The 24,118-nt window shown below is 38.1% G+C and overlaps 2 protein-coding genes across 2 annotated transcripts; one reads left to right on the top strand and one right to left on the bottom strand.

Annotated features, from left to right (window-relative positions):
* The first annotated feature begins 3,051 nt into the window (after positions 1-3,051).
* LOC134661707 (uncharacterized) lies at positions 3,052-4,216 on the top strand. Its single transcript, XM_063517878.1, has 2 exons — positions 3,052-3,246; positions 4,042-4,216. Exons 1-2 carry the CDS (start codon positions 3,106-3,108, stop codon positions 4,201-4,203), a joined length of 303 nt encoding a protein of 100 aa, XP_063373948.1. The 5' UTR covers positions 3,052-3,105; the 3' UTR covers positions 4,204-4,216.
* Positions 4,217-16,016: 11,800 nt separating this feature from the next.
* LOC134661798 (keratin-associated protein 16-1-like) lies at positions 16,017-18,046 on the bottom strand. Its single transcript, XM_063517988.1, has 3 exons — positions 17,913-18,046; positions 16,154-17,801; positions 16,017-16,043 (listed from the first exon to the last, which is right to left on the bottom strand). Exons 1-3 carry the CDS (start codon positions 18,044-18,046, stop codon positions 16,017-16,019), a joined length of 1,809 nt encoding a protein of 602 aa, XP_063374058.1.
* Between the last annotated feature and the right edge of the window lie 6,072 nt (positions 18,047-24,118).

Genomic DNA, 24,118 nt, shown 5'->3' with positions numbered 1-24,118 from the left:
AGTACATGTTTTTTTATTGAAATGGGTTCTATTAACGATACTGAATTCAGGGTTTTTTTTTGTAAGCTGACTAAAAATTAACCCTGTATTATTTTCTATCGCCTAGAAAAAAAATGTAAAAATTATTAGAGTTTGATAATCCCGTCTTTTAGAAATCAGGTTTTTAATTCGAACAACATTTTTTCTCTCCGTGGCACGTCTAAATTTTTTATTACCATTGGGAGGAGGGGTAAAATCACGAGTCGTAGACGAAGTCGCGGGCAAAAGCTAGTAGGTACCTATGTGTATAAAAGCGGGTTTATGATATTATTTCAACGATTTTAACAGTGAATTTGAACATTATTAAATTGTACAACGGGACTTAATCGCGTATCTAAGTTTTAAGATTTACCTCCGACGTTTCGAGGACGGCGTTGTCCCCGTGGTCTCGGTGGTTTAATAATGTGTAAAAATCGTGAAAGTTTAAATCAGTGGTAGTGAATTTGAAGTTAAGCTACTATATAGGTACTACTAAAAATGAAAATTTTGAAAAGGAGTAGGTCGGTTTCTTTTAAGTTGCCTTTTTAACATCATATTTTTTAATCTTTGTTCGGCGACCAGCTCCTGAAACAAATTTCATAATATTAACCAATTAAATGGCTTTCATATAATACTATAATTTCTTCTTCTAATAATTTCTAAAACCAATACCTATACTGCCGGCCTAGCCAAGGTGACGATCGCTTGCGTTTCGCTATCGAATCGCTTTGTGTCTCTCTATCACTCTTCCATGTTAGTGTGACAGTGACAGTTGCGTTTCGATCCCTACGGAGCGTTAGCGATTGGCACTTTGGCTACGCGGCCTGTTAAGCAACTAACAGATAGACAGACGTGATGAAACTCTTAAGGATTCTGGCTAGGGATTTTTACATGCCTTAAGGCTAACTTTCATTTTAATAAGATTCAAAGACAGCGTTAAGATATGTGAAAGATAACTTGACATCAAGCTGAGGGGAGACCTTTTCAGTCACGTTTATGTTTTACACTAATAAAAGTGTTGTATAGTGTAAGCGTCCTGAATAAATTCAATTTCTTCTTTGTTCTTCTTCTTTTCAATAATAACTAAATAAATTGCACACGGTGTACAAAGCCTACCTTCAGGTGTAGCGTCTGCTGCTTTTGGCCGTCAATAAATTGCATGGTGGGCTTGGTGGCAGCATCAAGCGCGCGGGCCGGCCGGCGCCGTTTCTTTTCTTTGCGCGCGGCGGGGTGCCCTGGGTGGCCGCCTGCGCCTTGGTCCCTGAACCGCTGGGTCTCGGTGAAGACTCGGTGCAAGGGAGCTGAGGAATAGCCATTATATTCTCGATCTGTAAATAATAATATATAATAGAGATGATAACTCATTATGAATGAAATAAATAATTTAAGCTTAGGTAATTATGGTTTAAGCATTTAATACATATTAAGATTTTTACTATACCTACTTAACTTAGGTACTTAAATACAAATAATGTAAGTTAAATAAAAGTTTGTAAAAATGTACTTACATTTTGCTCGCCCACGCCGGTTTCTCCCTCCACCGAGAGCCCCACAGCACACTCCCGGCCAATAATTCCCAATATCTGTTGGGAGAGTGCGGAGGGTTCAGGAACCAACGCCGCATTGCCTGTCGTGGCTCTGGCCACCCGGGCTCGAGCCGCTTCGTCGCGCGCCTTCTTTTTTAGATCACGCCATGTCTATAAAAAGAGAATACAAATATTGTAATTTGGCTATAACTCTGATTCTTGATAGGTATTTTAAATGACAATATGATAGAAAAAACTAAAGGAAAACTACTTTTGTATTTAGTACTTACGTGTTTCCACTGCTCCACACTTTTAAGGGGGCCCATTTCTGTCAGCAACCCCTGCAGCTTGGCCCACTCAGCGTCCATATTTTTGGCGCCGAGTGGGCAGGTGTATTCGCCTACTGCGAATAAGGGATTGGCGGTCATATAGTCCACCAGACCTTTTATTTGAACATTAGTGCTCCGTACTCTAAAACAGCATTCATAAGATTAAATGAAGGTCTAATATTATGAAACTAAAATAAAACGATGGGTTGAACACTATTACGACTAAAATATTAAGATTGAGATTAGACTTACACTTTTCGCTTCTTGGAAGCCGTACTCGCCATTTTTTTGATAAATCTTAAATATGTATATTTAATATTTAAAATTCCCCGCCGTCAAATTTTGATTCACATTATTGACACTGACATTTTCGACTTAAAAATAATATTTGCTATTTCTTTAATCTTCATATTTCGAGAAAGAGACAAAGTTATCGTGACTAGGGACGCTCCGTTTCTAAGGCTGACTATTCATTACTTTTCTGAGTATTATTTTACCGATTCAGTGTTGCCACGAATGAAAAGTTTGTTCCATGTATAAATGGCCACATTGAGTATGTCGCGCGCGGGATGGCTCTCTCTCGTGGAACTCTTTTCTCGATGTGCGAACTCATGCTGCCATAATCGAGGAATTGACAGATAGAGATAGAAATTTGTAACGGGCGACTGCCGTCTCTCGCGGCGCGAGCTATCCCGCGGGTAATCATGTGCTAGCCGTGCTGGTGTACCTATTTATTCGCGCCTATCTATCAGACTCAGCGTAGGTAATAACCACAAAAAACCGAGGCAGATTACAATCGATGGCGTAACGAAACACGGTCCTGTGTATTGTCATTCGATCTGGGGGCCGATTTTTGAATTTCGATCGCTCGATTTCGTCACTCACGGCGGCGTCACGGCGAAATGCTGATTTTTGAAATACGAGTGATAGAAATTGGGAATCTATTGGTATTGACCACTCGTTTTCAATTCTATTAGTAGAATTTACAGGCCTAGTAGTGGAGATATTACTGAACGAATTACACGAAATCGAGTTGTCGAATTTCAAAAATCGGTCCCCTGGAAATCGATTCAGGCATGAAAATTCAGAAAAAAAGAATTATTGCCTTATTTATACTTACTTTACTCTTTGGCCTTATGGGTATTTTTGACAATAATGACAATTTGGCATAAGGAATATTGATTTGATGGCGTAAATTTACTGTATTAATAATCTTGTAACTGTTTGCTAAAATGGAACAAAAAGTTCCTAAAAAGAAGGGTGTTCAAGCGAGCCCTTGCCCAAGATTATGCCAGCTGGTGCCTACCAACGTTCCAGAACCTAAAAAAGCACAATCCGTCCTCCACCCTAGGAAAGACGTATTTGTTTTAAGGGTAAATAGTTATACCTACTATGCTAATATATAATTTCAACTTATAGGTTGTTAATAGTACAGTGAGGGGTGAAAAATATGACACAATCGCAGGTATGGCTATACAAATAAGATTCTGTCAGGTATTTATGCACGCTACGTTTTGCAAGATAGTACCTATTACGGGTTACTTTTATACGTTTACACATGAATTGTGTAGGTAACTTACACTCAAGCGTGCGCACACTCAATCTGCAAAGGATTGTAGAATGCACCTCTAGAAGTTTCTAATCAGATTGGCGGTAACTTTACTTGCAGCTTACTGCAGCAAAAAATAAAACTTATTATTTAGGGTCTGTCTAAACTAACTTTGCGCCGAATTGAATAGAGCATAGCGAGGGAGTGTCATTAATCATTATACATACATACATACATACATACATACATACATACCTACATACATACATACATATAATCACGCCTATTTCCCGGAGGGATATGCACAGACCACGGATTTCCATTTGCTATACAATCCTGACATACCTCTTTTTCGCTTCCGTTACTTTCATAACATTCCTCATACACGCTCGCCGTTTTAGGGTGCTCTTGACCTGGCTTTTCTCCAGGAGTGTCATTATATATACCTCATATATTTTCATAGAAATATGTTGTATAATGGTTATTGATGACATAACCACACTTTGTCTTTCCAAATGTGATACAGAGTTAGCTTGACCCGAATCTAACCAACTTCTAACTTATCTACCTTACCTTTAATATATATGTAAGTTTTGGTCAATATTGTTTTATGTTACAGGTGGCAAAAGTAGGTGTGAACGGAGAAAGACGCTGTAAAATGGAGCTGGAGCTGGTGACACCCAAGGGTCCAGAAAGGAAGGTCCCGGTGCGCATCGATACGAAGGGTACACAGTGTCTGTCGCCCTGTTGCCCGTCTTGCTGTCAAAGAATTAAATGCTAAATACTCTTGGAGACTATACCTGTATAATATACAAGAAACAAAGCGTGTGAAAGGTGCTGTATGTGAGTGACGAAATGGTAGGTATATGCGCGACTATACTGATCCAAAGCAAATAACTTTTGTAAACTATACAACGCCGAGTATTAAAAACCACCATTGTATTGCCTAGGTAGATAGATTACATAGTAGCGTTTTATTTCACATACAAAACTTTTTAAAATTTCTGTGACTATTATCTGGGGGCATGGCAGTGCCCCCGCCAAGTCGAGCAGAACAAAGAGGCACGGCCGTACCATCCTTTTCTCGAAGCGATTCAGGCCATTTTCGACATCCTGTAATTTTGTGCTGGCTGAAGCTAGAACCCTGAATTTTCAGTGACATATAGGGCTTAACATGCTTTAGATATATTCTCAAAAACATTAAATTTGAACTTGTAGTTTAAGAATTATTGTACGTCAACGTTCCTTAGTTTCGACACTGACACACTCACTCACTCACTCATTCACTCACCGATCATCATTCTCGATCTCATACTTCTAGCATACCCACAAGTTTCCAATTTTAAACATAAGTAGTTTTCAGCTTTTCAAGCCATAGAAAACCTAAAAATATTGCAATATCAGTCACGTTTTAAAGATCTAAGAACTGCATAAGTAAGTTTGTAATCCTATATAAATATATGCTATTACAAAGTTACTGTTGCAGTTCCTACAAATAGTAGGTAAAGTAAAGGTACACTACGATGTACGATGTGAGTATGAATGAAGATGTGTTTAGTTATGATATGTGTATACATAGTATGGGTATGAGTACCCGAAAAGAAGGACTGCCTACAAAAAGAGATGAGATCCCATCAAAAACATTACATGTAATAAAAAGGTGCAAGTCTCGCAACGCTTTTACTAGAAAAAAGTTTTGAGATGTAATGTGAAACCAAGTCGCTTATTTTAATCAGTGCCAGGGGGTGTTAAAACCGTATCAATAAGATATCTTTAATTTGTAATACATATAATGACTTGGCAATCGCACATAATGCTTTACTCGTACCGTACTCGTAAATATGTGTAATGCTCAAACTGCAATTAGCGCTAGCGTTATGTTCAATTAGAATTATTTTTAATAGCTGACGATGATCCTTATGTCATTATGCAGCCGTGCGATGGCCAAGTCACTATATGTATTACAAATTAAAGATATCTTATTGATACGGTTTTAACACCCCCTGGCACTGATTAAAATAACCGACTTGGTTTCACATTACATCTCAAAACTTTTTTGTAGTAAAAGCGTTGCGAGACTTGCACCTTTTTACATATAATGTTTTTGATGGGATAAACATAGATACAGCATAGAATAGTGAAGCGTAGGTACCTCTCTTTATTCCCCTGGTTCCCTTTTACGCGTTAAATTAATTGAACAAAACTTGACCCTTTACCAGGCCCCGAAGAACAAGCGTGTTTTAGTAAGTACTTACTTTATGTAGATTTACCAACCGTACCTATTGAATGTCTTGTACCAAGCCAAATAGTTACAATCGGTGCCAAGCCGAATAGTAACATTACCTACCTGGCCCCGTAGCTAACATCCCAATCGCTAACGCTCCGTAGCGAATGAAACGCAACTGTCACTGTCACACTAATATGGAAGTGATAGAGAGACAGAGAGATTGGATGGCGAAGCGATAGCGATCGTCACCTTGGCTAGGCCGCCTGAGGGCCTACCGCGAACCACATTCGACGTGTTACCTCCCTGTCACACTTACGTACGAATTTACAAGTGCGAAAGAGAGCAACACGTCGAACGTGGTTCGCGGTAGGCGCTGTTCTTTTTTTTTCTTTTCATTCTACACCAGGGTTGGCATTCAATTTGACGGGGAGTGACGCTTTTAAAATTTGGCTTCGCACCGACTTCAAACGTCAGGTTGTCCCTAGCCATTGGACAAAGCCGAAATGTACATATGCATTAGGGTATTTAGAACCAGCATACAAAGTATCATAACAATCGGTGTAGCGGTTACGAAGAAATTAACAAATTACGATTTTTTACTTTGGCGCAATCTGTATAGCTCCTGAGCTAATAAATAGTATGAAACCTTCTCTGACCTTTTTGATTACCTTTTTTATTGCATCGAACATGCCCAAAGAAGATGATGACGAATACCGGAATGAGGCGGAATAAGAAAAAAGCAAACAATAAAGATGAGAAAGACTACCGACGAACGTGACGAATGTAGAATGGGTGACGAAAGCAGAATAAGACTAATTTAAGAACTTGGTAAAAAACGAATGGGACGACCCAAGTCGATACCGTTTTATGTACCTGTTTGGTATATGTTAATTTTAAGTTTCATGGCGCATTGGATCTGTCTGTAGGGTCATAGAAACATTTAAAAAAAAAACAGCAGTTCCACTTCATCAAACAGTTTTTAATGTAAATGCTCGATTTTATGATTAAAGTACAACAATTTCTACACGTATGCCTTTAAGGTTTGAGGAGTTCCCTCGATTACTCATGGATCCCATATTCAAAACTTGAGATTGTAATAAATGTGCCTAAAAACCTAACTTGCTCAACAAACATAACGAAAAGGACAAATCGCCAAACGTGAGCTATGCGTCGTTGAAGAGTTCCGTTCTGATCATCATCAGCAGTTCCACTTCATCAAATGTCACTTTTTAAATGTATATGCTTGATTTGTTGATAAAAACACAAAAAGCACTATAGGTATGTATGCCTTTAAGATTTGAGGAGTCCCCTCGATTCCTCATGGATCATCAGAACTGTATGCATATCTGTATGCATATACATACAAACAAAAAATAATTTACAAAATCGGTCCAGTAATGACGGAGATATGGAGTAACAAACATTTAAAAAAAACATACAACCGAATAGATAGGGTGTGTGTTACTGCAATGTTTTGCCGCCAGAGTGCAGCACTCTATAACAAAGATAGAGTAACTTATACATACTGTAACAAACTGTTTTTGACAAGTTTTCACAGACAATCAAATACCTATATGACATCGATACATCAAGGCGGTTGTTTACAAAGGGCCTACCGGGAAACGCGAAATCGAAACTCATGTCAGCTATAGATGCCTCTTTATCGCTCGAATATGCAAAAGTGATAGAGAGGTTTAGATAACAAAACGTCGACTCTGTCGTTTGCGGTAGACCCTTAGATTGTTTACTTGTTGTCGGAGTGGCGCCCCCTAAGCAGACTTTCGCGTAATATTCCCTATTGATAACCTCCTCCTTTTGAGATTTGGAAGTCGGTTAAAAACCATTTTGATTTGAAACCGTTTATATTACGTCGCGAGCCATATACTAATTTCACAGGCAAGACATCCTCCAGACTCCAGACTGAGCATAGTAGCGCCATGATAATACTATTACTTATTCTGTGGTAGCGCCTCTGCCACAAATATACGGTAGTTTTACTCCATTTTCGAGTCAGTGTCTTTGTGTGACGTCCGTGTCTTTGAACGGACCAATCACGGCACGGGACTCGCTCACCTCGTCCCCCGCACCCCAGTATTTTTGGCAGCATCGGTTTCATGAAATAAGTAGGGGAACGGGGGGTAATGAGAGCCATCAGGTAATGAGAGCGATGGTATTTTACCGAAAACTACCCCTATTGGCGCACGAGTGACCACTCGGTCGTGTTCTTCGACCTTCGGGAATGTTCGTGTAACGCGGCCAACTCGTTGGTGTGCAGCATTGAGTCGCAGGAGACGGTTGTTTGTTTTTCGTTCCGTGCTTATAAAAAAGTTCAAATTGTCAGCAACGAGATAAGCATGGAAATATGATATTGTTGAACAAGTTTGTATTAATTGCATACACAAATTAATCATCTATCAAGTGCCATTCAATCGATTCTGATAGAAAGCTGATTAAAATATTTATGTAATTATTTATCAAAATGGAGGTAAGCGGGTAATGGGAGCCTAGGATTTATCTAAAAATCTATCTAAAGATCTGAAGGATCTAAAGGATCTAAAAATTTATCTTTATTAGCAGAGTAAGGTTTTGCTGATTTAGTTATGGTAAAAATCATATCCAGCAAGATTCTAAATTATGGCTCTCATTACCCTTATGAAAATTTATTAGGCTCTCATTTTCCGAAGTGTGGGGTAATGAGAGCGAATGACTTTTTTATGTTTTGATTTGTTTTTCCAAAAATATCTTTAGCAGGTTCAAAACGTGATTATCTGATACTCAAATAAACAAGGTTTATGTTCATACTTGAAATATATTATAATTTAAACATATGTCGTTTTTATTAACAATTTTCCTTAGTAGGCTCCAATTCCCCCCCGCTCCCCTAATTGCTCTAAACTCCGTTTAGACTTCTAGAGGATTCCTAGTCTATGACTAATTTCTTCGAAGGACCGGTAAGCAGGTCGGATAAAATTCTTGCGCGCGCCGTAGGTACTTTGCCCACCACTGCTTCATAGCAAGTCCAACTTTATTGGCTTTTACTACCAAACTAAAGGGGTACACTTTTTTAAGTACGACCAATGGGGTTGGCCGGTCGAAGTATTTAGCATATGGTGCCATCACAGAGGTTGCCCTGTCAATCCCTAAGCCCTCTCCACACTCAAGCGCCAATCGCGGCGCGAAGCAGCGAACGCGAGTGTTGTGTCATGTTCGCAGATCTGCGAAATCGACTGCACACTCGTGATTCGCGCACGAGTGTGGAGGGGACTTACTATAATAATAATAATGGGCCGTGCTCGTCTCGTTGACATCACCATCCCCCATGATGAGAATCTCGTGAAAGCCGAGAAGGACAAGTCCAGTAAGTACCTAGACTTGGCTCACGAGATAACCGCCATGTGGGATGTTGATTCGACCATCATTGTCCCGATAGTTGTTTCAGCGAACGGTCTAATAGCGAAGAGTCTCGACCAACATCTTGAGAGACTCTCGCTAGGTGGTTGGATCAAGGGCCAGATGCAGAAGGCGGTGATCTTGGACACGGCGCGGATAGTCCGTCGGTTCCTCTCTCTGCCAGTGGTCAGGCCACTGGCAGCTTGGGCCTTGCCCCGCTGCTGGCGGCACCCTAGGTTAGGTTTTTTATTTAATAATGTGTTTATAATATTTTTTTCACTTCTCATGCTCAAAAAGTGCACCTTTATGTCGTGCGTAGACGACATAAAATCGCATTTTATGCTCTAGAGCATAAAAGTAAAATTTTCTTCTAAGACTAAGGTAATCGGTCTCAACAGCCAAACAGTTAAAACATATTGCACAATTTTATTGAGCAATAAAATTGTGTAGATGACAAAACTTGTTATATTATTTTATTTTTCCTAGAATTTATTAGAAATCCGTATCTTCTGTCATTAAATTTAGTAAATCACATAAAATAGGAGTCGATTATCGTTCAAGAATGCTCCGAAATGTTTGACTTGGCAGAAAACCAAGCGTCTGAAACTCTGATCACCTATTGAAAATTTAAAAAAAATTAAAAAGTTTGTTGGCGGGAATTGGTTATGTATTATGTACTTTCGCTTTACGACAATTTCGTGGTGTAAATTGCCGTGAAAAATATAATTTTCACTTCTCATGCTCAAAAAGTGCACCTTTATGTCGTGCGTAGACGACATAAAATCGCATTTTATGCTCTAGAGCTTAAAAGTAAAATTTTCTTCTAAGACTAAGGTAATCGGTCTCAACAGCCAAACAGTTAAAACATATTGCACAATTTTACTGAGCAATACAATTGTGTAGATGATAAAACTTGTTATATTATTTTATTTTTGCTACAATTTATTATATAGAAATCCGTATTTTCTGTCATTAAATTGAGTAAATCACATAAAATAGGAGTCGATTATCGTTCAAGAATGCTCCGAAATGTTTGACTTGGCAGAAAACCAAGCGTCTGAAACTCTGATCACCTATTGAAAATTTAAAAAAAATTAAAAAGTTTGTTGGCGGGAATTGGTTATGTATTATGTACTTTCGCTTTACGACAATTTCGTGGTGTAAATTGCCGTGAAAAATATAATTTTCACTTCTCATGCTCAAAAAGTGCACCTTTATGTCGTGCGTAGACGACATAAAATCGCATTTTATGCTCTAGAGCTTAAAAGTAAAATTTTCTTCTAAGACTAAGGTAATCGGTCTCAACAGCCAAACAGTTAAAACATATTGCACAATTTTACTGAGCAATACAATTGTGTAGATGACAAAACTTGTTATATTATTTTATTTTTGCTACAATTTATTATATAGAAATCCGTATTTTCTGTCATTAAATTTAGTAAATCACATAAAATAGGAGTCGATTATCGTTCAAAAATGCTCCGAAATGTTTGACTTGGCAGAAAACCAAGCGTCTGAAACTCTGATCACATGTTGAAAATTAAAAAAAAATAATTAAAAAGTTAGTTGGCGGGAATTGGTTATGTATTATAAGCCGCGCGCTTAAGCGCTTTACGACAATTTCGTGGTGTAAATTGCCGTGAGAAATGTGTTTTATTTTCCTCGCAATCGAAGTGAAAAGCAGAGTGTACAACAAGGGCATAAATGTCCATTTTTACCCTCGTCTACTATTTTGGTCTTCGCTTCGCTCAAACCAAAAGATTGCCTCGGGTAAAGATGGGTCACTTTATGCCCTTGTTGTACAATCTACTATTATTTTCCTCGCAATCGAAGTGAAAAGCAGAGTGTACAACAAGAGCATAAATGTCCATTTTTACCCTCGTCTACTATTTTGCCTCGGGTAAAAATGGGTCACTTTATGCCCTCGTTGTACAATCTACTATTATATTGTTTTTGTAAGTGTTTTTATATTTTAATTTTATATCCATATTGTAAAAAACCCTAACCTAAGAGAAATATATAAAGAATAATAATAAATATTCTTTATTGTGCACCATACAGTTAAAAATACACAGAAAATTAAATGCAGATTAAAAGCTAGGTAACAACAGGCGGTCTTATCGCTAAGAAGCGATAAGTCCGCCATATAGTTTGTCAGTGGACTGTCTTATTTCAAACATAGAGAGAATCATACTATCTTTGTCTTACACTAGTAAAGTAGGGGAGCGGGGGGGAATTGGAGCCTACTAAGGAAAATTGTTAATAAAAACGAAATATGTTTAAATTATAATATATTTCAAGTATGAACATAAACCTTGTTTATTTGAGTATCAGATAATCACGTTTTGAACTTGCTAAAGATATGCTTTTTGGAAAAACAAATCAAAATATAAAAAAGTCATTCGCTCTCATTACCCCACACTTCGGAAAATGAGAGCCTAATAAATTTTCATAAGGGTAATGAGAGCCATAATTTAGAATCTTGCTGGATATGATTTTTACCATAACTAAATCAGCAAAACCTTACTCTGCTAATAAAGATAAATCTTTAGATGCTTTAGATCCTTCAGATCTTTAGATAGATTTTTAGATAAATCCTAGGCTCCCATAACCCGCTTACCTCCATTTTGATAAATAATTACATTAAATATTTTAATCAGCTTTCTATCAGAATCGATTGAATGGCACTTGATAGATGATTAATTTGTGTATACTACTAGCACCCAAAATAAAAGGATGAGTATAGTTTTTTTGTTCTTATGAGCAACTATAAATCCTTGTATACTTGGTCAAGCAGATCTTGTCAGTAGAAAAAGGCGGGAAATTTGAAAAATGTAGTCCACCTAGTTATACTACTAGTTATACGATATAACAAAATGAACAAATAAAATCCTAATAGTTATACTGAGCAGTATGACTAAACGGATTTGATTATTTTGGTTCGGGTACGTCCATTTAGTTATATTGTTAAATAAACTCAATATATATCTATACATCTATCTATCTTGATATATATATCTGTATCAATAGATTGACTTGACGTTGTTATTTTAAACACAGACTTGTCATTTTCGCGCTCGCGCTTGACAGACAGCTGAAGTGTGCGAAAGGGAAGCCATCACGTATATGAACATACCATGAGTGCGAAAGAGTCAGACTACCAATGAGAAAACGTGACCACTTTTGACTTTGACGACGGCCGCGGACGGCCAAGAGCGTATCACAGTAATTTTCAAATTGAAAAATATACACGGATTAGGACGAAAAGTATTAAATAAAGTAATTCAGTGAAGATTGTGTCTTGTAGTGTGCCGGATTTCAGTGTTACATTGCCAAATAATCCAAGCAAACACTAATTTCAAAGGATTTATGATATTCCTAGCGAAATTTTCATAACGATATTTTGTCAAATTAACAGCGTAAAAAGTGTAAGAAGCCGGTTTATAAAGTTCATTATAAGTTTTTCTTCCTTTGTGTGCTAATATTTTATCATATTAGCCTATAATTTAAAATATTTTGTGTAAAAACATAACCTGTTACTTTACGCTAGGGCTTGACAAAATGTTCATATGACAGTATCGATAACTTATCGGTATATTAATAGCTATGTAATTATTTCTTCACAAGACATCATTAAGATATTAGCTTTTATAACCGACTTCAAATAATAACGATTGTTATACCTTTTTGAAGGTGCTCATGTTTAGCGGTAAATTTAAACTTCACTTTCCAACACAGTAAGAGTTACATTAAGATAAGTCTGCAACGATTTTGATAGTACACGCAGTGTAAGTGTTATTTATACGTCATAATGTCGTAGAATTTTAACGTTTAAAATAACACATTTGAAAAAGTAGTCGATAAAGCAATCAAACATCGACAGATTATTAATATGTTGTAACATGACATCACTATTTTCGATCTCACATAGACAATTTACGCACACACTTGCATTTCATTTTTGGTCGCACTTTTGAAGATTGACAGTTGTTCTAGTCATATTAATAGGGATGTTGACATGAATCGCGAATATATAATATGTTATGTTTTTACCATAGCAGGGAATATTAGAACGCGGAAAATCATATTTTGCAAATGTAAATATGCGTAATAAATTAATTAAAAATAATCAAAAGTATTTAAAATAATGCCCAGTATCACGTGACTGCAAACGCCAATCGGAGCGCGTGACGTAATCACAGTGGAATCACCAAAGACAAGTTATAAAACCTGCCTAAGTGTCTACAGATTATCGTACCGAAACGCGATCTTGGTGCGGTGCGGCGCACGAATCGATAGTGTGTAAGGTGGTGCGTTAAGGACGCAGCTATAAGTTAGAGCGAGAAAGAAGGTCGCTGTCCGATGCGGTAGTGTGTTAAGGCTTTAAAAATAATTGTCAGTTGCCATATAAAGAATTAAAAAAAAATACTGACAGCAGTTTGTTTAAAACGCCGTTACGTCATCAAGATCACGTGACAGTTTGGAGCGTTTAGGCGCGAAATTTAAACACGAAACTTATTATACATGTTTTTTTATTCAAAATTAATGAATATATTTTTTTAATATTTTTTTCTGTAATTATTACGTGTCTATCTACAAAATGAAACCAGTTCCAAAAAATTGTCAACATCCCTATTCTATGATTTTAAATGAAGTAAAATGTGTGAAAACGTAAAATATCCAAAAAAATTAATTGAGTTTATTTAACAATATAACTAAATGGACGTACCCGAACCAAAATAATCAAATCCGTTTAGTCATACTGCTCAGTATAACTATTAGGATTTTATTTGTTCATTTTGTTATATCGTATAACTAGTAGTATAACTAGGTGGACTAACCCATATCGTCCCATAGAAAATTTTAATTTCGCGCTTTTTTTACTGACAAGATTTGCTATTTCAAAGCTTGTATATAATAAAAAAATGCCATTACGCATTATGGGGACGCCAGAGAGCATGACATGTGGGACGCCATAAAATTATGTCAAAATTATGAAAATAAAACAAATTGGTATTGGGGGATGGTTTATTTCGAGTTTGTTTTATCAGTGGTTTGTTTCAGTGGTTGCTATATTTATAGGTTACAATTATCATTGAGTATGTCTGTATACCAATGGGATAGTCTAACCGCATCTTCATTCTGTGATAAACTATTACATACTTACCTACTTATGTTCAGGGATGTTACAGACCTCCGTTTCCGTTTCCGTTAAGTCGGAACTTCCGTTTGGTATTACACATCCGTTTCTGTTCCGGTTCCGTTACTTTTGAAACGGAAGTTATATCGAATGTCAATGCTTAGCGCGGCAGCGGGATATGAGCGGTGTACATAAAAAACAAACAGGTTTATACCAGTCATTCGCTCATAGCCCCGCTTGCCACGTGCTGCAGTAATTAGATGTTCTGGTTTATCCGTGTTTTCGAATTTAAAGTACCTACTCGTATGTGTTGTGTTGTGTAATGTATACCTACTGATAGAACTGACTCAGGCTCCGGTTCTGGTTCCGGTTCCGGTTCCGTTTTCGGTTCCGATTCCGTTTCTGGTTCCGATAAACTAAATTTAAAACATCTGGTTCCGCTTTCGGTTCCGATAAAACCACATCCGTTACATCCCTGCTTATGTTATATGAATACTTGAATAGTACTTAGTAGTTATACAGATTTAATGTCATGGTAAAAATTAAAGGAAGACTAGACAAGATTAGTTGTACTTACATTTAGTTACTTTCTCAGTTAAACTAAGCAAAAAATAAAATAAAATATCGATTATTTCAAAAGTGCTTCATATCATATCCTGTTTAACTGATACAGTTTGATTTATTTTCAGACTTAGGTGAAACCTATGTTGACTCTTGATTATACTACTAGCAGAAGTAACTAAAAGAAAATGTAATGTAATCATGATCTGTACCCCTAGTATAAATTTCATTCGATAACGGGACGTGATGAGTGATGATGACAGACTTGTCATTTTCGCGCTCGCGCTTGGTGATGACGTACGCGTTTGTATGGGTAAGTCACATTTTGTATGGAATTTTGACTTTCCAAAATGTCCCGCTTGGCGCGCTGTTCTAAATCCTATAAAAAATGAGACCTAACGCAAACGCTCGTACATCCGTCACGCTCTATCGTATGAAATTTACACTAGGGGTTTTGGTACACAAAGTACAAATTATTAGTATAAAGTAGGTACGTATAAAGCATGCAAAATTTGTACCTACAGACTTCATTACATAGAATAGAATTTCTAATCAATTTCAGAACAAAAGAAGCCCTTAAAAAAAGGTGGCTGTTGGGCGACTATTTCATGTATTGTAATGCTTTAAACCTACAACATTTCAGCCTTTGCGGCCTCTTACTATTGGACACTGGCGTACGGAGTTGGACGGGCAAGGCAAGCAAACAGTGACACATTGCTGTCCTCCACTGCATTCGATGGATGAACTAGGATTACATGGTTTGCAAGACTTTTTGGATTTGCGACGAGGCTTGCGTGGCTTGCAAGGTTTGCAAGGCTTGCTTGGCTGACAGGGCTTAAGAGGCTTGCAAGGCTTACAGGGTACGCAAGACTTAAAAAGCCTACATAAGCTACAAGGCATACAACGCTTGCAACATCTTCCTCGACATGGCTTGCGACAAGTTTTATAAGGTTTAAAAGGGAAACCAACTGGCTTTTTGGGTTTATAAGTACCGCACGGACCACCAGGACCGCACGGATCACAAGGACCGCACGGATCACAAGGACCGCACGGATCACAAGGATCGCACGGATCGCATGGACCACATGGATCGCATGGACCACAAGGATCGCACAGATTACAAGGATCACACGGATCACAAGGATCGCAAGGTTCACAAGGATCGCTAGGTTCGGAAACTTTACAGCATTCGATTGGAATACATGGACTACAAGTGTCCATTGGGATATCAAGTGACGAAGGGTTACGACGACCAGCACTGCATGGTCTACAAGGTTTACAGCCTCGACAGAGACAGGAAGGCCTACAAGATTTGGAAGGTCTAGATAGTCTGCAAGATTTGTAACGTTTGCATGGTTTACACGATTTCCTGGGCTTACATGGGTCACAAGGATCACAAGGCTTGCAAGGAACCAGAGCCGCAGAAGAAATGCATGTGTTAGAAGGAATAAACGATTTACTGGGAGGGCAACAAAGTGTAAAGGTTGACGAAAAGTTAGGCAAACATGATTTAGGAGTAATGCAAGGATAACAAGAAAAACAGGCCGGAAAAGGACTGCCACACGGATCGCATGCGCTACATGGCTTACAAGGCTTAGATTTACATGTTGCAAAAACTATACTAGTTTTACTTTTCGGGCAAGCCAAGTCAGGGACACAAGGTCTGTATGGGAAACACGGCCTGCAGGGTTTGCAAGATGGAGGTTTACAACTTTTACAAGGCGACCTTGTACGACAGGGCTTGCATGGAGGTTTGGAGCACGGTTGAATAGAACCACAACACACAGAGCAGCTAGTACAACTGGGTTTAAAAGGGAAGGGAGGACAGCAAGGCTTACAGGGTTTGCAGGGTTTACAACGTTTAACGCGAGACTTTGGTCGGCGAGGCTTAGGTCGACAGGGCCTAGGTCGGCAGGGCTTAGGCGCGCAAGGTCTGCAACAAGGCTTCGCTGGACATCCCGGGCAAGATACTCTGCCACATAAGCTACAAGGTCCACACCGGGAAGTTTTTGGTCCACAAGGGAATTTACATCTTAAAGGCTTTTTGCAACACCTTGGCTTAGGTGGGCGGCATACAGGTATTTTACACTTAGACGGCCGGCATGGTCCAGGCAGCGAACTTATCAATGGATAAGGTCCACAACATGAAGCAGACTGACCGGGCGGTGGACTCCATTCCAAAAACAACTCGTTTCTAGCCAAAGGGGCTCCATTCAATCTGCGAATTACTAATTCAAACACTCCACGTCTGGGGTTATTTGTAGTACTCACTTTTATTGGGGCTGTCTGTTCTCCACTATCACTATTAACAGCAATATAATTTGAAGGGGCACAAGGATCAGAGCACGGTCCTAAACCCATAGCTTTACAGTTTGGTCCTTGACAAGGGCTGGTACCATGTATTGGGCACGATTGGCGAGGGACAATTTTAATGTGCGATATAGTTGCCGATAAACCAAAATCGTTATTGGTGTCTAACTTGGAGGAACATCTTTGTTTGTCAGGTTCTTTAATGGACACAGCCTTTGATGTTGCAGTTGCACAACACAAACTCGCTTGTTTCTTATTAGTTTGCGCAGATGTTGAATGTCTGCAACTTTGCACTTGCACGCTCTTATTGTACGATTTGTAGAATTCTGTGTCCTCATCGTCCACTCTCTTCAGGTCTTTTTTATTTTTTTTACTAAAGAAATACATTTCAGAATAGTTCATTCTCCCTAAATGGTATTTTTTGTTAATATTATAGTCGGGCATATTCGTTATTATAGAACAAGGGGAGTTCAACTTACTAAGACTGCTAGGTAAGCTGGGTTGACATTTAATATATCGCCCGGTGGAAACTTGGAAAGACTTATTTATCGATGCGGTGGCTTGTGTTCCCGATGTGCGATGGCGACAGAACTGGTCATACAGCGTCATATATACGGTGGTTATTTCTTGTCTTCTATTTTTAGGCATATGAAGTGTATTTGGTGTATTCATTATCCAATCATTTATTTCGTTATTGTTCTTCCAAAAGTAATTAATGCTGTTTGCAAAACATACGCTGTTTCCCTCCGACCTGGGACAAAGTGTGATTGCACTTGTTTTAGATGTGCAAGAGAACGAACTATGTTGGGATATATCTTTTAGCTTTAAAGGTTCGGTTTTTTGATGCAGGCGATGAATATACCGATTGTGCAGTTGCTTGTGCCAGCTCTGTACTTCGATTGTCAGCTCTTGTTCTTCAGGTGAATGTTGGTGAAGCAGCGTACCCGGCGGTGCACCTACGATCAGTGGACTACATTTTATATTTCGTGGTTCCATTTAACCTTTTCGCCGCCGCCACGTCAATGAGTAATAAAGTCTCATCAACGCCAAGCCAAAAATTGCACGTAAACAACCCGTATACCATATCAAGCGGTAGCGTGTGGGGAACGAAATGAACTGACTTTATATCAAGTCAATGGCGGCGAAAAGGTTAACTCGGGCCTTCAACTATGGGCTTCATAGCCATGCGTATGAAGATTCTTAAGTTGTGCGAAGGTTTGCACGCATGCCAGATATTCATTCGCAAATGCGAATCGCGAGTGGGTTCGCAAATGCATTATGACAATTGTTGTACTTATTATGGCTGCTTGAATATCTAGAAAGCTACACAAACATTTGGTGAGCGTCTCAAAACCGAGACTAGTTGGAAAAACAGGAATGTCATAATCATAATATAAATTATTCGCAAGTTAATGGGTTAATTTTATAATGATACCTACCTACCTCTTGTGCAATTGTTTGGAGTAGGTTTTATTAAAGTAAAGTTAGATTCGTATTCTTACGGATAATTGTGGAGAAGGAGTAGAAGGACATCATTCAACAGCAACGCCCTACTACAATTACAGTTGTGTGCTTTGTGGTATAATGTTACAAAATTACCATGATTGATGATGTGTGATTACATTTCAGATTCAAACAACATTGGGGTGAGGTCATCAACATCATTAACTTAAGAGTTATTCTCTTGTCGGTGGAGTATCTTCCAGCATTCCCTATCTTGCGCCAGCTCTTTGACTTTCTGATACGACACGACCCCCACTTTTTCTTTCACTTGGTCTAGAAAGCTGCGTCTGGGTTTTCCTTTGGGGTAAGGTCAGTGTGGCTAATTCCGTAATAGTCTATAATATTCCAACCACGAGCATATACAGGGTGCCCAGTAATTAGTGGATAACCTTCTAACCACCGACAGAGCACCTTAGGCTGGTCCAGAAAATGCACTTATAGGTCTAGTAAAAGTTTCGTGGTTTTCGAGATAATCGAACTTTTCTGTCTTTTTTAATGGCTCCATACTTCACTTTAATCACAATCTAGGCCATATCTTTGTCTGTAAAGATGTAATTAGCGTGTGTGATACCATTTTAGAATCAGTATTAGATAAACTATTTTTAAGAAAGTTGGCCATTCTGTACTCCATACATTTTTTTTTTCACCACAAACGATCAAACTTATTGAAATTTGGGGGTGAAGAGCCTGTATTCGTGTACAGGGCATGCAATTTGAACATTTGTTATAATAGGTATTAAAAAGACGTAACTATTTTATGAGACTTTGTTGAATGACTTACTAGACCTATAAGTGCATTTTCTGGACCAGCCTAAGGTGCTCTGTCGGTGGTTAGAAGGTTATCCACTAATTACTGGGCATCCTGTATATCGTTGATTTTAAATCGTAGGAAAAAAACGCATCTGCTTTTGATTGCAGACACTATGTAAAAGCAAGAGCAATCAAATTAGTTCGTTGTTCGAGAAAAACGCTAGTAGACGGAATAGTCCCTATGACGGAATTAGCCACATTGACAAATAAGTCTATTCAAAAATCTTCATGAAAACTATTATAAGGTCAATGTGGCTAATTCCGTCATACGAGCTATTCCTTTTACTAGCGTTTTTCTGATTTAGTTTCAGCAATCAAAAGCAGATGGTTTTTTTTCCTACGATTGAAAATCAAAAAAACATACGCTCGTGGACGGAATAGCCCCTATAACGGAATTAGCCACATTGGTCTTAAGTCAGAAAACTTCTCTCTCAATAGCCCACATTCCCTGTCCAAAACACCTAGGAACCAAGATTTAGGTAGGTACCATCAGCTGTAAAAGTGCATGGCGGCTTTATCAATGAATTCATTCATAATTTCTCCATGCAATTTCGCAGCTCACTGTACGTACAAAAAGTGTGTATCGCCCATAAGGGCCGATACAGACCGACTGCACGCCAACTGCAACGTCGGCGTGCAGTTCCCATACAAGTTGCAGTCGGGTTTAGTGTTGAGTCGCTCACTCGTGAGGCACCTCATTTGTACCACTCATTTTGTTAATTTGTCGCAGCACTTCGTACCGCAAAAATGTCTTACTTCACTCCTCTATTAATTTTACTCATTTACTCGCGCGCATCACAAACACCTCTTGCCACACAAATCATTCACACACTTCAAATTTCAAAAAACTCTTATCCGTTCAAATTCACTCGCGAGTCTCGCGACCCTCAAAACTTATACACTCCTCACATCAGTCACAACTCGCAAGAGAGTCACTGGATCGCACGAGGCGCTAGGTGCTCGCCTGCTTAAATATTACTATTTATTTATTTATAAAGGAAGTGATGAATACATAAATATGTATATACATTAAAAAAAATTGGCGCTGTTGGAATTAATGGAATAGTCGATGCTGAAAATATGCTAGTACCTCACCTCATTTGAAGTAAGACATTGTAACACCTCATTTTAGAAAATGAGGTACTCATACAAACTCATTTTAAATTGATGTCCTACCCATCACTAGTCGGGTTGCAGTCCGTCTGTATCGGCCCTAAGAAAGACCATCCCGTTCGGTCATTTCTCCCCACCCCCATGTCTTATGCAGTTGATCCCTATATTCATGATTGTCACCTATGTATATGGGCTATATTTGTACCTACATATAAACCGCAAAGTATAGTTGACAGAAAGCATGACTTACCTACTTATCGTAAGGGCGGTTACACAGTAGCGATTCTGCGCCGCGTTTTCTCTGCGGTTAGTATGGAACCGCCGAGAAAACGCGGCGCGGAAACGCTAGTGTGTAAGGGCTCTAAAATGTGCATACTTTGCTCCTCACTGGGTACCTAGGTAATTGTGTTCCAACAGTTATTATACTTGGTCAACCAAATCTTGTCAGTAAAAAAAAGGCGCGAAATTTAAATTTTCTATAGGACGATATCCCTTCGCGCCTACATTTTTCAAACTTGCCGCCTTTTTCTACTGACAAGATTTGGTTGACCATCTATATGTTTGATACCTTTAAAAAAAAAGTGTTACGACATGAACATGATAGTATAATGATAATGAATAATGTAAAGTAGACCACTTTAAATCGGCATATAAATATATCAACATACTTACCTATAATTATAATCTTATATTTAGAATTGGAGCAAAGTAGCTAGGCGCATTTTACGGTACGGTACCTGGGTCCGTGGACAAGACAAGATGCCAATCGTTAAAGCTCCGTAACGAACGAAACGCAACTGTCTCTGTCGCACTAATATGGAAGAGTGATAGAGAGATATTTACGCTACGCTACGGAGCGTTAACGAATGGCATCTGAGTATTAAGTATACAATGTCTTTTTAGTGAAATAAACAGTTTTAATTTTAGATTTAAAGGCCGTAGCTGAATAAGGAAACAACATCTGCCCTTGAGCTATTTTTGCTTGATTTTTTTTATATAGTGTACTCATATCTAGTACACATCACACACAAAATATTGAAAAAAAAAAACAAAGTGGTTCCGTAGTAAAACGACATTAAGTAAAAACATAATTTTTTTTTCCTCCTAAAGTCATAGATATTTTTTGGCGATTTTCGGGTATATAGTTCGACTGTTAAAGAGGTATATGTGATTAAAAAAAGAACTACTATCCTTTGATTTTTATGACATAAATCACTTAATCAAATTTTCATTACAAAAAAAAGTATTCAAACGGGACCGACCGCTCTAAATAAAATTAATAACAAACCTATATCTACTAAGCTGTCACACAAATAAGTGTTATCTTTTTTATTGAAATGCAACTTGGTCAAAATTGAAAAATACTTAAGTACTTAAGTCAGAACATCTTTATTACAGAAACAATTGTTCTTTGTCATTATCGTCGACGCCGTATGTCGGCGTATGTCGACGCTACGGAGCCACGCTGTTACGTCATCGCCCAAACAAATCTAATGTTTAGTTCATTTCATTTTTATGTATATTGTTTTTCTTTGTATCTTTTCTTATATATTTTGTAGTTTTTGTAGTACTTGGTTTTATACTGTAATGCTGTGTTACTTATTTGATCAATAAATAAATAACTAAATTATGTATGTACTTTACTTATCAGAAATGATTAATATTAATGCAGAATCTTTGCTTTATTACTATAAAGGAGTTTGAACGGATAGTTTGTATTTATCTATTACGGCCATACTTCTGAAGTTCAGAGTTAAGTATTTTTAAATTTTGACCAAGTTGCATTTCAATAAAAAAGATAACACTTATTTGTGTGACAGCTTAGTAGATATAGGTTTGTTATTAATTTTATTTAGAGCGGTCGGTCCCGTTTGAATACTTTTTTTTTGTAATGAAAATTTGATTAAGTGATTTATGTCATAAAAATCAAAGGATGGTAGTTCTTTTTAGGGTTCCGTAGCCAAATGGCAAAAAACGGAACCCTTATAGATTCGTCATGTCTGTCTGTCTGTCTGTCTGTCCGTCTGTCTGTCCGTCCGTATGTCACAGCCACTTTTCTCCGAAACTATAAGAACTATACTGTTGAAACTTGGTAAGTAGATGTATTCTGTAAACCGCATTAAGATTTTCACACAAAAATAGAAAAAAAAACAATAAATTTTTGGGGTTCCCCATACATCGAACTGAAACTCAAAAATTTTTTTTTCATCAAACCCATACGTGTGCGGTATCTATGGATAGGTTTTCAAAAATGATATTGAGGTTCCTAATATCATTTTTTTCTAAACTGAATAGTTTGCGCGAGAGACACTTCCAAAGTGGTAAAATGTGTGTCCCCCCCCTGTAACTTCTAAAATAAGAGAATGATAAAACTAAAAAAAAATATATGATGTACATTACCATATAAACTTCCACCGAAAATTGGTTTGAACGAGATCTAGTAAGTAGTTTTTTTTTATACGTCATAAATCGCCTAAATACGGAACCCTTCATGGGCGAGTCCGACTCGCACTTGGCCGCTTTTTTTAATCACATATACCTCTTTAATAGTCGAACTATATACCCGAAAATCGCCAAAAAATATCTATGACTTTGATATTTTTTTAAATATTTTGTGTGTGATGTGTACTATACTTGGTCAACCAGATCTTGACAGTAGAAAAAGGCGGCAAATTTGAAAAATGTAAGCGCGTAGGGATATCGTCCCATAGAAAATTTGAATTTAGCGCCTTTTTTTACTGACAAGATTTGGTTGACCAGCTATAGATATGAGTACACTATATAAAAAAAAAATCAAGCAAAAATAGTTCTCAAGGCAGATGTTGTTTCCTTATTCAGCTACGGCCTTTTATTTTTATCTTGTCTACGCACCCTGTGCCGACGAATCTGTCTTTTTGGCGATTTTTAACTCTGTCTGCAGAATCTCGATTTGTATGCAAAAACTGCATCGTATAACACATTGGCTCCGCCTCTCCGTGCGAAGGTGCGAATCGCACGACCAGGGGCGTCAACCGCTTCCCAGAAAAAAAAGCCTTAAAATGGCTTAGTCGTTTATCGAATAGCCGGTATAATAGTTTATCTAATACTGATTCTAAAATGGTATCACACATGCTAATTACATCTGTTACAAACAAAGATATGGCCTAGATGGTGATTAAAGTGAACTATGGTGCTAGCTATTAAAAAAGGCAGTAAAGTTCGATTATCTCGAAAACCACGAAACTTTTACTAGACCTATAAGTGCATTTTCTGGACCAGCCTAAGGTGCCCTGTCGGTGGTTAGAAGGTTATCCATTAACCTGTATATAGACGCCTGCTTATTTGAAATAGCGATAAAGATGTGATATCTAAGTATTTCTTAAATATCTCTGGAGTTTAAAGAGCACATTGCTCCAATTTTGGCGCACATTTGGCACATTACATTGCTAGCACTAACTCCTGACGTATACCGCAGTTCTATTTGTTGATGTACACCCGCCATCCTGACTCTCACGCGCATCGCAGCTTCGGACGAAGATACGGAGAAAGTCGCACCACTGTATAATTATACTGTCGCCGCCGCAAGCTAATTCGTCGCTTCGCAATTTGCAACGACATGACGGCAAGTGTGCTATGCCCCTACTACATGCCGTCCCCGCGCCG

Source organism: Cydia amplana, chromosome Z, assembly GCF_948474715.1.
Source record: "Cydia amplana chromosome Z, ilCydAmpl1.1, whole genome shotgun sequence".
In the NCBI taxonomy this organism is placed as follows: Eukaryota; Metazoa; Arthropoda; class Insecta; order Lepidoptera; family Tortricidae; genus Cydia; species Cydia amplana.
This window is presented reverse-complemented; position numbering and strand designations above follow the sequence as displayed.

Coding starts and splice junctions, on each gene's coding strand:
- LOC134661707 (XM_063517878.1), top strand. CDS start 3,106: ATGGAACAAAAAGTTCCTAAAAAGAAGGGTGTTCAAGCGAGCCCTTGC. Junction 3,247..4,041: donor AAGACGTATTTGTTTTAAGG/GTAAATAGTTAT, acceptor TTTATGTTACAG/GTGGCAAAAGTAGGTGTGAA.
- LOC134661798 (XM_063517988.1), bottom strand. CDS start 18,046: ATGGAACCACGAAATATAAAATGTAGTCCACTGATCGTAGGTGCACCG. Junction 17,802..17,912: donor CACAAGCAACTGCACAATCG/GTATATTCATCG, acceptor ACTTTGTCCCAG/GTCGGAGGGAAACAGCGTAT. Junction 16,044..16,153: donor GCATTTCTTCTGCGGCTCTG/GTTCCTTGCAAG, acceptor CAAATCTTGTAG/GCCTTCCTGTCTCTGTCGAG.